This window comes from Strigops habroptila, chromosome 6 (assembly GCF_004027225.2).
Source record: "Strigops habroptila isolate Jane chromosome 6, bStrHab1.2.pri, whole genome shotgun sequence".
NCBI lineage: Eukaryota > Metazoa > Chordata > Aves > Psittaciformes > Psittacidae > Strigops > Strigops habroptila.
Window position 1 is genome coordinate 62,875,602 of NC_044282.2, and position 17,540 is coordinate 62,893,141.

Sequence of the window (17,540 nt, forward strand, 5' to 3'; positions counted from 1 at the left end):
GTTGCAAATAGTTTCCCCTGTGAGTTAGAAAAGACAGATGTGGTGAAGTGGTTACTCAGAGAAGGAGGGGAGTCAGCAGATACATGGGAACAAAGGTAACCATAAAACATCCTTGCTTAAGCCTTCACCCGGGAGACAGCAGAGCACTAACACAAGTGTGCTGTTATCATCACCTCCAGTAGAAGGAATGTACTTTCAGAAAGTAAACTGGAATGAGGGGAGCGGAGGACATACTTTGGCAGAAAGGACTAAACCCCTGTCATTTTACCACCTACTGATAACATGGTAGAGAGATTACTATGACTTTGTACAAAGACGCTGAGGAGACAAGTGCAAATCTGCAGGGGTGGAAGAGCAGTGCAGAATCAAGCAGAATGTTGACACAAACCTTTAAAAGGATATAGATTACATATGAATAAAGTATTAAATGCAGAATAAGGGATGATAGGTGTTGAGTTTTGGGACACTCTTACACTTTTTCTGTTTTAGAGTAACGGTGTACAGTGTAGTAGCTCACAACAGCAAGGGCTGAGCTTCCAGTCTGAGTTACCAAGATTGTAAAGACTTAAAATAGGGGTGTCAGGCATCAACAGATCATGCATGTCTCTTAGTATTTATCTCAAGTGAGGGAGAGAAGGGACTTCTCCAAAGGGGTTTCTCAAAAACTACAACTGTTTCTTTAAGACCAAACTGTAAATACTTCTTAAACACAGGTTAAATGGTCCCCGTGTCTCAGCTGTGCTTTTCTCTTCCTCTGTTTCAGATTCCCGTTTCCAGAATCTCCCCAATGCCATTTCCTGCGGGCCAGGTCTCTCCCAGGGCACGTTTCCCAATCTCACTTACCAGTCCGGGAAGAAGAGGAGCCAGAACTTTGGCAGACATCAAGGCAAAAGCCCAGCAAGCCAAGGCTCAGAGGGCAGCAGCCGCTGCCGCCGCCGCCACCGCTGCTGCTGCTGCTGCCGCCTCGACAGGGGGGGCTGTCCCAGGGCCCGGACCAGGTGGTGGTGGGGGTCCACCGGGTGGTGGAGGAGAGAAGAGTAACACAGCAGCAAGCGGAACCACCCAAACTGGAACTCAAGGAAATGCACTGGAACTGGCAGGAACTGGAAGTGGGGGAAGTTCGAGAAGGTTTCTTACCCATTGCCCAGGGACCTGTCCCCAGGTGGAGACCCAGGCCACAGACCAGGCACCCCCTCACCATCCTTCTAGAGCACAACTACAGCAAACTCCCGCCCTGCAGTCCAGAGCTCCAACCAGCAATACAGGCACCGGCTCCTCCTCACCAGCGGCACCGGCACTAGAGAATATCAACAGAACAAAACCGAGCCCCCACGGTGCAACCATAAATCAGGTGTCAGGCTCCCTGTATGCAGGCAGCAGGGAAAAACAAGAGAAAGCACCCACTGCTCCAGCATGCCCAATCCAGGGCTGTGGGACAGCAGCGGTCCGGGATGGAGCAGCCTGTATCGCTACGGCTGCAGCAGATGCCAACACAAGCGTAACTAAGGTAGCACCTACAGCCTTAGGAGGGACCAGCTTAGATGTTTCTAAAAGCAAGTCTCCTTCCCCTCTTGTGTCTTCGCTGATATCCATGAGCTCAGAAGCACAGGCTGGAGGTGTGGTCACATCCACAACATCCGTCCCACCCTCTAATGCATCGTCAACGGCACCTAGCCTTAAAACTCATGCAAGTTCAGGCTCAAGTGGGGCCCTCCCAAAGCCAAGCTCCAGTATTCCTGCTAACAACCCTTTAGTCACTCAGCTTCTTCAAGGAAAGAACGTCCCTCTGGAGCAAATCCTGCCGAAGGCTCTCACCAAAGTAGAAATGAAAACTGTCCCTTTAGCTTGCCATGAAGAAAAAGGGGCAGCAGCAGCCAGTAGTGCAGGTGTAGCTGGGAGCGGCACTGGAGCTGAGGGTGGTGAAAGGCAATCGAGTCTACCCACACAACAGCTTGGGAAGGTGTTCTGCCAGAACAGGCCTCTGCCTCACATTCCAAGGACCTTTCCACTCCCCTCAGGAAAGGACCCCAGTGTTGATCAGCACCAGTTCCACGAGGCGCTCAGTAAAACCACCCAAGAGCAGATCCTCCAGACTCTCATCAAGAGGGTCCAGAGGCAGAATTTGTTGCCAGTCCTTCAGCCCTCACAACTGAACCTCCCTCCCTCAGGTTTCCAGTTAGAAAACAGCTCCGCCAGCCAGAGGTTTATGTTGGGCTTCATGGGCAGAAGGACATCCAAGCCTGCCATGTCTGGTCATTATCTGCTCAACATTTCCACCTATGGTCGCGGCTCAGAGAGTTTGAGGAGAAGCTTCTCCTTGAACCCTGAAAACCGCTTGTATCTAAACAGTCCTGCTGATGCTCCAAAACCGGAATTTGGGGAATGTGAGGAGGCTGGCCTTGGCAGCAGCAGTGATGAAGGAGATGCAGATGATGAGAGTACTGGTGATGAACATGAACAGACCAGCGTGAAAGAGGAGCCCCAGGCCTCGCAGGTGTCTGGTCAGTGTGAAAAAGAGCAGGTCTCACATGGCATAAATTCTTCAGATTACAGCACCCTTCCTAAAAAGGGTGTAAAGGCAGAAGCAGCCATGTCCCAGCAGGCAGCAGGCAACAAGGAGAACGTTCAGGCATTTGATGGAACTATGCTAGCACGAGATTTCATTCAGGCCGCTCACGAGCAAGTGGCACATGCGATGAGGGGGAAAATGCACAGCAATCCGGAGCTGTTCAATAGTTCTGTGCCGTCCTCGGACTCTGCGCCGCAGCAGCCTCCGCTGCTTTCTCCGCCACACCCTCCAAAGCTGTCTGGGAGTGCTGCAGCGCAGCTCATTGGGCCCAGTTACAGTGGCACAATAAACGTCTCCACCTCCCCGGATGTGAACCAGGGGTCTCTCATGACCGGGCTGTCTGACTGCAACCAGTTGTCCAGTAGCATGGGGAATGTCATGTCCTTCTCCGTGACTGTAACCACCATCCCCACCAGCCAAGCTGTGAACTCTGGCAACCACAGTCAGACCATCCCTGTTCAAGCCTTCGCTGAAGACAGCAGCATGGAGGATTCCCCTTCCAAATGTTACTGCAGGTTGAAAGCCATGATCATGTGCAAGGGCTGCGGGGCCTTCTGCCATGATGACTGCATCGGCCCCTCTAAGCTCTGTGTCTCCTGCCTTGTCGTGCGGTAACCGGAACGGGAAGTGGGGAGGAGGAGGATGGCTTGATTTTGGTTTTGCTTTTGGAAGTATGTGGGGAAGAAACAGGAAATTTACTGCCTTGCACAAGAGACACGTTACTGAATCAGGAATACAGAGTAGAGTTCTTCTTTCATTAAAGAAAGAGCACCTTCTTGTACAGTGAGTCTAAATTGAGCTCAACTACGTGAATTGTGACAAGAGTTTGCACTTAAGGAATTATGTAAATATGTCACATTATTTTGTTTAAAAATATTTTTTCAATCTTTTAGGAGATAAGTGTTTGACTTGTACTGCAGTTTCATTAACCCCAGCCTGCTCTCCAGCATGTTTGCTGAGCTCTGCTCTAGATGGGGGAACGACCACCCCCGGCAAAACCTTAGCCTGTTGTTGGTCTTCTCTTGACAAAGAGAAGACCAGGATAATCAAGAAACACAATGTTTGTACTGACTGATGACAGAGCACCGAAGCAGGAGCTCTGAACGGGCTCGCTCACTGGCTCTAAATCCAAGTTCAAATTTTTCAGATGTGGAAGGCGTTAACATTGTGCCAGCCTTTCACTTCTGACCTGGCTGTTTCTGGAAGGCATACTGGGTTGTGCAATATTGGCTGATGGGTTTGATTGGCATATCCTCTCCTCTTCAAGGGGTCAGTTGCAGTAACCTTGTTTGAAGGAAGGTAGTGTCTGATTTGCTACTGGTAAGTACTGAAAAAAAGCAACTGTACTAACCATAGGATTCAAGAATTTCAATCACTAAAACAACTCAGTGACCATGATTAGTGGTAGATCCCAGGAACCATTTAAAGCAGAGATCACAAATATGTGCTGAACTGCCTTTCATTTCGGGCTGTCGGGACTCGGCAGAAACGCGCTCTCTGAGGCGTTTCGAGTGAACTGGCAAGAGCTGTCCCACAGTCAAGAGCTGTGTCGGCGCGTGATGTGAGTGAGGTGCCCCAAGCTCGGTCCTGCTGCTTTCTGGGAAGCTTGCTGGCTCCTCCAGACCTCCACCACAGTCAGACGTCTTTCATTTCTATAGAGGATTTTATATTTAGCTACATATAGGGAAAGGAAAACAAGTGTCTTGTTGGGCCTCACTGTTGCCTGCTGTGGGTGTCTCTTTGTGTTTTAACATACCAAATCAGGCTCGACTCGGCGCAGATTTGCTCAGTTGAGGTTTGGGGTTGTGTGGGGCTTGGGAGGGGGCTGTGCCCCCCGCCTCAACCCCGGTCGTGGGATATTGCTAGTGATGCTCATCCTCATTTCCAGTGTTCAGGAATTCATTCAGTTTGATTAATTGAAATTAAAGCCGTTACAAATGGTACTCTGTTCTCAACAATTGGCGCCAGGCTGGCTAATGAAGCACATGCCAACCTGCATTTTGATGTATCGCAACACGCCCACATCACATTGAGGACCTGTGTGGTGTTTCTCTTCCGAAACGCAGAACATCAGGTTCACTGATCACATCCAGTCCCATGTTGTCACTGTTGGGGGCGGGAGGGGGCCATACTGCATCTTGGTCAGGTAACAGATCTGTGTATGTTTTTGATGGAAAAGCACTGAATTCACTTTTAATCCAAAGGCCTTTTTAAGATGAAGCAATACTAACAAAATAGATGGGACAGCTGTTTTGTGAGCGGGGTCCTCAGCCTGCCTTTCCTCTCCCCATTTGACTTATACTACTGCTTTCCCCTTTCCCTTCTCTCACGCTGTTGGTAGAGCCCAGAGATACTCCCCTGTGAAGCAGTGTGTTTTTCCAAGGAGCAGGTGGTGATTTATTTAGTAATGATAAAGAATAGCAAGTTGCAGATTTAATCATAACAGAAGCGTTTCCTTCCCTGCCCAGCAGAGTGTGGCCCCCCTGGAGCAGGATTAGTGGGTGTGAGGTAGCAGGAGCTGCAGCATATCTTGATCTCCATTTTGCTCTTATATGTAGTGGGGAGCAGCAACCCTCCTTTCTAATTACACATCACTGCTCAGACATCCAGTGGCACAGAGGATTGAAGTATTAGAAATAAAGTCCATGTTTTTACTTCCAAACTTAAATCTCAGAAAATCACACAAAAATTGCTGTTGTGTGCATGCTGCACATGCGCTGGCAGTGCCTGTAGGCCAAGAAACACCCCCCTGCTTTGTGTGTGCACGTGTGAAGGGGCAGAGCAGCAAATGTGGGTCCCTTCTCCTGTTGTTATCCTGTTGTTACCCTATTGCTACCCTGTTTCTACCCTGTTTTGCTGTAATGGGGATGACTCTTTCCCTGGGTGGCCATGTCCATCGGCACCAATTCAGAGGGCAGCCATCACTGCCTGCTTCTATCACCTCTTCTGTAACGGGAATTTCTGCCACTTTAAATCTCAGATGCAGTGTTGAATGGTTTCAAGCTGCCTGCCCTGGGCAGTGCAGGACTGAGAGCAGGGTCTGTCTCTTATTAGTGCCTCGTCTAGGCATGAAAGAAGTTACAGCAGTGTAATCCTTGGGCAGACACATCCATTCCTGTTGAAGACAGATCTCCCACTATAACCTAATCTAAAAACTGTTGCTAGTTACAAATAAAGTGATGAAGTCATTTTTGCCTCAAATAAGAGTAAAGAGGTTTTGCTGGCGTAATTGGGTCAATTCTGCTCATACCTTGGCTTTTATCAGTGTGATTTTTCAAGGCTGCTTAAGAGGGGAAGGAGGAGAAGATGCTGGAGCAGTAAGCTGCAATCTGCCGCCTTGCCCTTGGTGCTCATGGGCTTTTTCAACCCGCAGCAGCTGCTGCTGGTGGGCCTGTTCCATTCTCCAACACAGTCACCGACCCTGGCTGAGGTTCCGGCTTGTTTCTCCCTTTAAATTTTCCAGGTGTCCCCTGTAGCATGAGGGTTCAGATGGCTCCTGTGGCCCTGGCAGTGGGGGAAGCTGCCCCTTCCTAAGCAGCCCTGTGGGAAGTGCAGCAGCTTGGCTCTGGTGGGCCTCAGTTGGGATGTGTGGTGAAGATCCTGGTGGCTCCAGACTCATGTTGGGCAGCGTAGGCATCCTGTGTGATGACTTGGATGTTTACAACTGTTCAGTGCCTTAGTTATCTTTTAATGGATCTGCACTTTCCTTGGGCTACTTCTATTTCTTTTTAAGAAAATAAATTCTTTTAACTGCATGTCTTTGATTTTAATATATGCTACGAGCTACTAGGTGCAACTTGATGGAACGATCTCCACGGGTTTGTGAGAGGGCATTAAGTATTTAAGAAATCATAGAAATAGTGGGGCTCAGTGTAATAGTCTCTGCAAGTACAGGTCGCCATAACACCTTGAAGTCTTTGCATGTTTTACAGTGCTGGTTGTTGAAGCATGTATTTTAGAAGGGGGAAATCCAGCAGCCAGTTTGGGAGTGTTCCCCGCATGGCATCAGCCCCTGCTGCTGCCACATCAGTGCTGAGCTCCTCCTGGCACTCCCCACTCCTCCCATCATCTGATCTTCCTACTGTTCCGTCCAGATGGACAACAAACCTGCCTTCACATGAAGTTTATAAATAAAACTACTGTCATGACATAGTGAAAAATATTAGTTCCCCCCCACCAGGTATTAATAGCACTATAGTAAATGCCATCATCAAAAAAATATGAGATAAAATGTTTTCAAAGCCTAATGTCGAACTATGTTTGTGGCAGTAAAAGCAACTAGAGTAAGAAAAGATACTTGGATTTAAATTCTTCCTTTCAAGCCACATCCAAGTCTTGCAGCGTGAGAACAAGAAATACAGTGTGAGCCACGGAGTTGAACTTTCCAACGCAAACCCCACACAAACACATTATTGCAGTGGAACAGCGAAGGCAGCTCTAAATGAATTCGGGTGTTGAGGCAGATTGGCAGCACAGGGATGGGGTTTTGAGTGAAATTTTCATGTCCCCTCTTAGATCAAAAGGAAGGACCAAGATGCTGGGTGGTCATGCTGCTTGGCAGAGTTTATGGTAGTAAGGAATAGCTGATGGGCAGCAAGTTCCTGGTGAAGTCACAGCCAGGAGGTATCCTCAGGTCGTAACTTTAGATGAGTCTCGTTCAGGTGCGGAGACCATTTTGGGCCTGGTGTGTGCAGTGGTAGGTTGGAAGTGGGCTGAGGCATCTCTGGTGGGGAGATCCCAGAAGGGTGAGTGCCAGCCCTGCCCAGACATTCTCCTCCCTCCCCGGAGGTAGATGGTCTTCAGCCCAGTGCAGCAAGGGCAGGAGAAGCACGTGGCCTGTGGAAGGGCTGAGGCAGAGCCCACCACTGCTCCAGGGGCAGGCTGTGTCTGGCACCCATAAGCACTAGAGTGTGGAAAAAAGGAAGGGGCTGGAGTGTTTCCATTGGAAGGCCAGCGGCTTTCTTCACTGGAACCACCTCACCGGGGGGCTCTTGGAGTCTTGGGGAAACCTTTCAGTCTCACTTGGGAGTTTTGCTTAGGCTCAGTTGTTTGAAGGCCCCAAGGCTGGCCCTCAGCGCCTGCCTTTGCCTCCGTGGCTCTCATGGTTTTGGGAGGGGAAGGCAGGCAGGTACAAGCTGAATTATCTCTGGCAATGAGCACAGATGAGTTGTGTCATTGGGGCATGCAGGAGGAGGCTGTTCTAGGCCACTGCTGCCTCTGGCTGACCCATGGTCTGGTGGTTGATGTCCTGGCAGCCCTCGTGTCGCATGGGGAGAGCAGTCGAGCGCGTGGTAGGAGGGTGACAGCCAGAATTCTCGTTGTTACCTAGTGTTGGTTTCTTTTTTTAATGCTATACATTTGATATAACTGAAGATCAATTTTAAGAGCTTACAGTAATATATTTTAAGTAATATATATTTTAGTATCTGTAAAAAAAATGGACAAAGGAAGATTTATGAACTAAATGCACAGGGTATTGGGAGTCAGCAGTTTCCCAGCAAGGCCAGGAATAGTTTTACTAGCAGGAAAACTGACAAGATTCATTTTTTTTTTCCACTAATGCAATAAAAATGGGAATTCTTAAAAAGAAGAACTCCAATGCTGTTTACCACATGCGTTTCTTGTTTTGACAACAGGCCTGTAAACGCAGAAGATACTAAACCTTTGTCTCTCTTTTGCCTTTTTAAAAGGGACTTAAATTGGAATAGAGGGTATGTACAGAAAAATCAAGTTGACACCATTTTAAAATGTATTTTTACACAAATAATATAGAAAAAATCATATTTTACATAAGAATTTTAAGTATTTGAAATATGTATATATATACTGTATGTACTTCATATATTCTTTATTTTACATTTTCAATGTATTAAAAAGTATTTGAGCTGTTGGATTTGAGCATGTAGTAATGTTTAAAAAACAAAGGAAAAGCAGAAAAGAGGGAGAGAGGAGGGACATGCTGCCCTGCGCAGCAGCAGCCACGGGGTAGCGCAGGAACCAGGAGTGCCTGAGCAACTGAGTTTTGGAAGAGTTTGGCAGTTCTGGATCGAGCACACAGACCAGTTTTCAGTCCTGTGTCCTGTTTGCATTCATTTTGCCCCATAACCACCCCAAATGACCTATGGGGAGAAGACAAGGTGTTGAGGTGGATCTTTTACCCAAGCAATGCTACTGTTCTAGCCAAAGAGGCGTACTGCTACAGAAGCTACTCAACCAAAACAAAATCAAAGCTATTCAGTTTTGCTCTGCCACCGAGATTTTAACAAACAGCTTGATTTCTGATGCGAGCATCTTATGATGCTTATGGGAAATTCAAGCAATATACCAAAAGTCCAACGATTTCAAGGAAACACTATCAAAGCAGATGTAGTTATTTTCTTAGTTTGTAGGAATTTGGGTGAGAATCTCCCTGTAGAGGATGCAGCATCTTTGCAGCTATTAGAAATGGAGGGGATTCTCATCACGAGTGGGATCCTCGAGCCACTGCCCTTGTGTAGCAATGCAGAGGGCAGCTGGAGAGCAGGTCAGGCAGACCAGCAGCTCATGGAGCTGTCAGGATTGGGCCCAGATACACAGTGCCACGTATTGCCAGTGATGCAGCGGTTTCCCGGCCTCCTGGTACTCTGTTAAACAGCAGATACCGCTTGTTCTCTACGTACCGTTTCTGACAGATGAGGAGAGCTGCAGTCCTGTGGTTGCTGGCCCAGTTCTGCAGCTCCAGAGACAAAGAGTACAGATCCCTGCTGAGGGAAAGGGGGAAGCGGCTCATCAGCACAGGCAGTGCAGCGCACTTGACTCATCCCTTTTCCGTAATGCCTTTTGGCTTAGATAAATCTCAAATTACATTTACTTCCACTTTCTCCAGCAAACAACTGCAGGAATCCTGTGTATAAACTGGAGATGTTGATAGCAGTCCTGTATTGCTGGGACTGACAGGGAAGGAAACTGGATCTGGGAAAAGAAAAGGTGTTAACCAGTCAAGTTTTAAAAGTACAAATCTGAAACCTGAAAAGGCAGGCAACTGGGATTTTTATACTGCTTCAGTTATTATTGGAACCTTTTTAAAAGCAAACCACGGCACCCAGTGCTTTGTCAAAACTTGCTCTGGACACACAGAGGGGCCTTCCACTCTAGAACAGTTGCACTATAAGAAAGTCCCGCTGTTTAGGGGGTGTATATATGCGGAGTTGGGGGGGGCTGTGCAGGTGTGTCCATAGTACACACAGCTATGTTTTAGCTAGGTGTACCTGGTCAGACCAGCTTCATCTCAGTCTTCTGGTGACATCATACCTTGCAAAGTCACCACAGACCTGAGACAGAATTACAGCTTTTGTATTTGTTTTCGTATTTAAGATATATGAGTTAGAAAGAATATATAATAGCAATGTGTTTTGATCTGCTGCACTTTTGAAAAAAAAAACAACATTCCTTATTCCCCTGGTACTGCTGCATCTCCCATCCCTTCCCCAATTTAAACCAATTTAAACTTTAAACAATTTAAACTTAAACCCAACTGGTCTCCTGTACCTTTCAGTTAAGACCTCTCAGCTGCTGCATTATTGGAAAAGCTGGGCCAAGAGTGTCCCTTTGGGAGGACAGGCCTCTGGGATCCTTGGGGCCAATTCCAGGGCCATCACCAGGAATGCAAACCACCAGGAAATGAATACGCCTGGTGAAACACTCCCGCTGCAGTGTGTGCAGTGGAGTGTTTCCCAGGATTTTAACCCTACCGGTAGCTGAGACAGGACAGGCATTACCTTGAACCTCAGGGACAGAGGTTTCAGTAACGATTTTTTCCTCTGATGTCTAGAGGTGCACCAAGGATGCACCCACAAACACCCGACTTCGCTGGATTTACAGCACTTTCTGTTGCCGTAAATCTCCTGTGCAATTGTATCACAGTCCGTTTGTAAAGTCAGGTTTGAGTAAGACAGGTTTGTGTGGAAAAAAGAAAGCAATCGTAGTTCAGTACGGTAACTTCCAGGCATTGAAAATCAGCACGGGCCAGTTCCAGCGAAGGAGCAATGCATCAGGGACAAAGATGGTCTGTCATGCTGCAGCTATGCATTTTGGCAAAGGTTGTTTTGTCAAGGTTTTCACTCATTTTGCTGTATGATTCCACCTTAGCTTCTCACCAGCATTAAGAGGGATCTGAAGAGTGCTAGAAACAGCTTCTGTCTAACCTGTCACTTGAAGATCTGCGTGCCCTTAGGAGGCAGCACTTTGACAAGCAACAGCCTGCCCTGTGGCTTACGTCTTAACTGCGATTCTGTTCCTCTCACTTCTTTTTGTCATGTAAAACTACCTGCTTTATAAATGAATGTAAAATACAGTAGTTCTTCAGCACATGGACAAACGTGTATTTTATCTTAATGTTTCATTTTATGTTAAATAAAAAGCATATGATTTTATGGTCGTTAGTACTGCTCATGTTGATTGTTTGGTGACAACCATCTGTCTTTCAAGGGACCCTGATGAATGATAGTGAACTACACTTCTCTGGCTTTGTAAGCTGTGAACATCTGCAAAAGGTTTTTGACACTTTTAAAGGGGAAAACTTTGGTTTAATACTAAGCCTTAACAAACCCTTTGCAGTTCCCTCAAGCCTTACTTCCTGTCTCCATACAAAAGTTGCTCCAGCCCTCAGAGCATCTCCATGGCCTCCTCTGGACTCACTCCAACAGCTCCACATCTTATGTTGGGACCCCAGAGCTGGACACAAGACTGCGGGGGGGGGTGGGGGGTGGGGGTGGGGGGTGTGTCTCACCAGAGCAGAGCAGAGCAGAGGGGGAGAATCCCCTCCCTCGACCCACTGGTCACGCTGCTGGTGATGCAGCCCAGGACACAGTTGGTTTCTGGGCTACAAGAGCACACTGCCAGGTCATGCTGGGCTTCTCATCGACCAACATGCCCAAGTCCTTCTCAGCAGGGCTGCTCTCAATCCTTTCATCCCTCAGTCCATACGGATACCAGGGGTGCAGGACCTTGCACTTGGCCTTGTTGAACTTCAGGAGGTTCCCATGGACCCACTTCTCAAGCTTGTCCAGGTCCCTCTGGATGGCATCCTGTCCCTCAGCTGCACCAACCACTCCACTCAGCTTGGTGTCATCACTGGACTTTATTTTCTTCTTTAGTTTTATTATTTATTTTTTTAATTCATGTAACTCATTACTTTCCGTATCTTGTTGTTAAATAAATAATAAGACTCTAAGCTTCTGTTAGCCCCATAGAACTCCCCTGTGGCCCCTGGAAGAACAAGAATGGGCACAACCCACAGTTATGAAACAGAGAAGCCTGTACTCTTAAGAGTCAAAGGCATAAATAAATAAAGCCAGGTTACCATCTGTTGTTTTCCTAGGTTTCAGAACTTCTCCCTACAGAACACATGGCAAACTGATTTTAAAAATTATAATTTGCCTATACACTGCTAAGAAGACAGGGTGATGATAGGAAGGGTGCATGCCCTCCACTGCATCTAGTTTGGAGCCTACATCTTCTTAGTAAATGGTAGATACGGGCATAGAATCACAGAATCATGGAATTTTTTAGGCTGGAAAGGACCTTTAACCTCATTGAGTCCAACCATTAACCGAGCACTGCCAAGCCCACCACTAACACATGTCACTAAGTTCCACATCTACACGTCTTTTAAATACCTCCAGGGATGATGACTCCACCACTGCCCTGGGCAGTCTGTTCCAGTGCTTGACAACCGTTTTGGGGAAGAAGTTTTTCCTAATATCCAATCTAAACCTCCCCTGATGCAACTTGAGACTATTTCCTCTTGTCCTATCACTTGTGACTTGGGAGAGGAGACCAACCTCCACCTCACTACAACCTCCTTGCACATGGCACCATCTGAGAAAGTGCTCAGAGGTCTGAGGGCTCTGAGCTTAAATTCTTATGTCAACTTCCCTCAACTTTTACATGAAGTTACGCTGCACATGGTTGTAAATAGCACAGTTAAGTCCAAAACACGTAACTAAAAAGGCAAGATTGAGAATGTTCTGATTGAGAAATTAGAATGGTTTTGCTCTCCTCCTATTTTTATTTACATAATTATTTCAGAATTTTAAGTTCTGAATGTAAAATTTTGCACTTTAGCAGCTATCTTAAGTACCAAAGAAGGACGTTATAGCCTCTATATATATCTTATGTAGTTAACTGCATGTGACAAGCTCCTCTTCCATCCCACAGGTATTCCCAGTTAGCAGCCAACATGAGATAAAGCAGAAGCTGAGCTCAGGAGAGAGAAACAATCTCGTCTTTTGCTCCTCTTCTGTGTGACAAGATAATTACCTTGCTTGAGCCATAAGCGTGCTCCTTATCTATATTTAGAAACTTTTCTTTCACTTGGAATTTTTTTAATTGCAATTTGGCAGAGAACAAAACAAGCCAGATGATGATGCATGTACAATTGAAGCAGATCCTGTTCAAATACAGGTGAATTGTCTAATTCTCATAGGACATCCTCTGTATGGCTCCCTCCCAGGGCACAGAACTTACCACAGCTGACTCACTCATTACTGAAAAGGTGTTTGGAGAGCTGGAAAAAACCAGACACCATACCTTCCATATTATTCAGGAATCCAACAAAGGAATACAGACCACAAGACAGACTGGGACCTACACAAACAGTGTAGAGAATTACTATTATTTTTAATTAAAAAAACCCAAACAAACAAAACAAAACCCAACTAAAAGTGCTATTTTCTTTACTTAGGCCTGGTAACCAGCCATAATTTCTAACATCAATGGGATACAGTGTAAAATTAAAAGTGAGCCAGTGTTCAAACAGGAAAGTCACCTTCATCTGGAGAAATTAAAACTTACAGAAGGAATTCAGAAAGTATAAACTATTTGAGGCCAACACTACAAAGGAATGTCAAATAGATGAGTCCAGGTTGAGGACAACATTTCAAAATATAGATGCTTAATGTCAAGAAAAGTTAATGGAAGGAGACGTACTCGTTTGGCAGGCAGTTACTACCTCAAGAAGTACATAAGAAATGAGGACCCAAGTAAGCTGAGTTGGCAATACCACATAACCACAGGGCATTTTAAAAGCCCCTGGTCACTCAAGCCCTAGAGAGTCAACTGGATGCAGCAGAAGCAGGGCTTCTACCATCCCAGGGGATGAAGTCTGTGTCTTCTGTCTTGTCAGAGCATTGAACCTCTCACTTATGTTTAAGTGCTCGTAACTACACAGTAATCATCACATTCAGCCAAAAAAAAGCCACTGACTTGGCATATACCAGCAAAGTGGCAAGACAGGATGCTATATACGTTTATAGGGTTTGGGGTGGTATATCTATTTTTTAATAGAGAATAAAGAAAAACAAACCTGAGAAAAGGTTGGTTTAAGCCATCTGGAAAAAGAAATAAGCTCTGCACTGTCCAATCCGTGGATGACAGAAGAATGCTATAGAGGTCCTTACTGCAGAGGCTATTGCTCTTCATAAACAAACAAACGAGATAAAATAACTATTGGCATAGGATTGGAGTGCTCTGATCAGTGAATAAATTCAAATGAAAATGAGAAAATGGCTTCCATCTGCACAAAAGTAGGATTTTGGAATATCTTCCAACATGTGGGCAGGTGAAAAATCCAACAGTTTAAATCTTACAAAGTTATGAAGTGAATTATAGACATGTTGCCAGTGACATCAAGGAGCTGTTCTTGCTGATACAAGAGATTCTTTCCAATTCTACATTTCTAATCACAAACAAGCTTTGTGCACTGTGTCACATTGGAGATATCATATGAGTAAACGGGTCCAATTCACCCAACAGTGGAACGTGCTGCTTTTGAGTCACCCCTCGCCAACATCTTTCTTCACCATCAATTTCACCACAGGTTTAAACAGAAAGGCACTTTGCACTCAATGGCTGGACTGAAAACAAGTATCTGCTGAAGATCTTAAATTCACTGGTTATCTCCTGAATCATCTCTGTTTAAAGACATGAGAAACTGCAAGTGAATTTTAAGCAAATTTTGCCACATTTTGCCACTTTGCTCAGAAAGCAAAGGAAATAAAAGGAGGACATGGAAGACTGTGCCACTGTCTCTTCCCCACCTCCACAATTTTTTCCATATTTTACACAACTTTTCTTTGAGAAAACATTTGCCCTTGCAGTGACTCTGGTTTGCATTTGCTGCCTCAGCAGCAGTTGAGCTTTCACTGCTGATTACTCGCACGGTTGTAGTGGGCAGGTCTTGCTGCCCTCCTTGTCTTGTTTCTTTTAGACAGAAGTCTTAATACTCTTGTACTGCTGAGAAAAACCACACAGAAGAAAAATACAGTCTGTGGAAAACACTTTCTTTTTATTTCAGAATAATGGAAAATGAAAGCTATTTACACTGCTATGCAACTTTTGTTTTTACTGATGTTGCACATCTTTCTCCATACAAAGCTTAACCCACTCCAATGCCTGTTTCTGTTTTCAATTCTTCTTCACCTCTACTAAATTTGGTTTAGCCCTCTCCTATCACACCTCCTGAAAACCTTTTCCTGTCTTGCCTGAAACTGGTCCAAAACGCAGCTTCTTAAATTGTTAAGAGTAGGGAGACTGAGTTGAATAGTTCTAATGATTTTTTTGAATGCTGAATATTTAGTAATGGAAAATAAAATGAACAGCTGATTCTCTGCTGGAGGTCTCCAAATACAGAAACTTGTAAATTCAGGTTATGGCAATGTTCCAAAACATATGGGGACACTGAATTTGAGCAAAGAGGTACAGATGAATTACATCTTCTCATTCGCTTTCAGATCTGGGCTGAGCAGTTTTTAAAGGAATAGTGAAGAAAAGATCCTAATACTGTGCTGCATAAAGAGAAGCATTATTTGTGAGTCTGGTGAAGGGGATCTTTCCTGAGCACAATAATTACCTTTAGTGCTGAATCTTGTTTTGGGAACCAAAGTTCAAGGATGAGTGGAACAACTAGACAGGATTCCAGAGAAGAGCAACTGAATATCTCCGCGGAGAAAACATGCCCTACAAGGAAGGCTGCTGTTGAAATCTGAGCAGAGAAAGCTTCAGGAACATCACAGCAACCTAGAAATAACTGTAAAGAGGAAGGGAGTCAAGTCACTCAATATCCAATGGAGGAAGGACAAAGAGTAGCACCGAAGTAACTCTGGAATGGCAAGGCTACTTTCACACTGCAATAGATTGCTTAGGAAGAATATGATTTATCCATTGCCAGAAGTTTTTTCAAGCCACATTTGACAAATGGGTATAGGTGCATATTCCATTTTATGAGATGAACATGATGGGCACGTTTGTCGAGGACAGAAAGAGATCCATTCAAGAGTTACTTTTGTGCACCATGAACACTCTATTCCAAGCAAGTAGGATGATCTCCTATCAGAACAGAAAAATAAAGAATATTATAAACCTTCTACATCTACAATCATCTACTTTGGGGTTTGCTTTTGTTCCTCTTAATGCCTTTGTGACAGCCCCAAAATGCAAATTCAATCTTATGCTCAGATCTGAGGGGACATCATTGGAGGTTTCCTTTCTTTTTTGTGTTTTATTCACAATTGGGTGAAATGACATATGATGACACTGAAGCTGAAGATCTCAACAAGAAGGAAAATATTTCCTGTGCCAAATTTCATGTTATTTTTAAAGTAGTACCACTACTCTGGAATGCTAAGTACATTCTTGTGTCAGAATTGTATCATCAAAGCTTACTCCTACAGAAGGATGTCTCCAGTCTCTTTTTCTGCCTTTGGATGTAGCTGTTGCTGCATGCACAAGAGGAACGCTGTGGGCTTGCAAGAGCTTGTTGATATCACAAGCTCCAATACACTTATTCACCATTTAAAGAAAATGACATTTTGAATTCAGAAGTATCTGTAGGGCTTCACTCTCCTTTTGATGCACACATTTGTTGCTCACAAAGGCAAAGAGGATTTGTATGTACACAAACAGGGAGGGAAGAGAAAATGTTTTTAATGTCTAGCTTCTGCACACAGGTACTTCTAAACTGTAACAATGGAAAGCAGTTGAAAATGACAGTGGGACATTTCTAAGCATTGCTACTTTCTTCAGATTTATTTCTTGAGTGTGGCAATTTCTGTCTCTCACAAATTCAGACCAGTAAGCTAGTACACAGGTATGAGGTAAACAGGATCTCCAAATATGTGTTATCCCTCATACAGAAAACAAAGCAGCAGCAGCAGGAAAAATCAATTTACTGAAAAATCCTAAATTTTACGTTAGTAGTGATAACTTTAGTTCTCAGTCATAGTGGACGGGTTTTAAATGTATTTCACTAAGTGTAAATGCTAACACTAGATTCCATTTACTCCGGGTTACCAGCACCTTTCCCAGAGAAAAACAAAGGAGTACGTTTGTACTTAACTACTACTCGCATGCACGGGATAGATTCTGCACATGCTGAGGTTACCAAGTGTCTGTTTTCCTAGGCATGGCAAAAGACACTTTAACACTACATATTATGTCAGAACCCACAAATTAATCTAATTTTCTAGCACTACACTTAAAAATGGGAATATGTTCCTGTTCCTATTTTTTCCTAAGGAAGCAGGAAATTAGATTTCATTATAAGAACATGAAACAGAAAGATATGTCACTGGCAAACAATATCTCCTTCAATTACGAATGAGAGATGACCAGATTGCTTTATTACTGAAAGAAGCCAGATGTTTCTTATTAAAGAAGGAGGGTGGTAGCTACCAGGCCCCCCTTTTCTTCTCTGGCCTGAAGAAGCCCTGGTCCCTCAGCCTCTCCTCACAGGGGAAGCACTACTGCCTGCTCATCTTGGTGGCCCTCAGCTGAGCTCACTCCTCAGCTTTGACGTCTTCCGTGTATTAGAGGCACAGGGACAGGATACAGAATCAATGGGTGGTACAATGAGCGCTGAGCAGAGGGGGATAACCGCTTCCCTTGATCCGCTGGCTGCAGTCCTGTGGTCCTGCAGCCCAGGGTGCTGTTGGCC

General features: G+C 45.1%; 1 protein-coding gene across 15 annotated transcripts in view; it reads left to right on the plus strand.

The window, feature by feature from the left end:
* The window catches only part of ASXL2 (ASXL transcriptional regulator 2), a 109,187-nt gene extending 99,156 nt beyond the window's left edge, over window positions 1–10,031 (plus strand). For all 15 annotated transcript variants that reach the window (XM_030490992.1, XM_030490993.1, XM_030491003.1 and 12 more), the window contains one exon: window positions 764–10,031. In XM_030490992.1, coding sequence (XP_030346852.1) covers window positions 764–3,184 — 2,421 coding nt within the window. In that variant the 3' untranslated portion in view covers window positions 3,185–10,031. The remainder of the gene's footprint in view (window positions 1–763) is intronic.
* The last annotated feature ends 7,509 nt before the right edge of the window (window positions 10,032–17,540 follow it).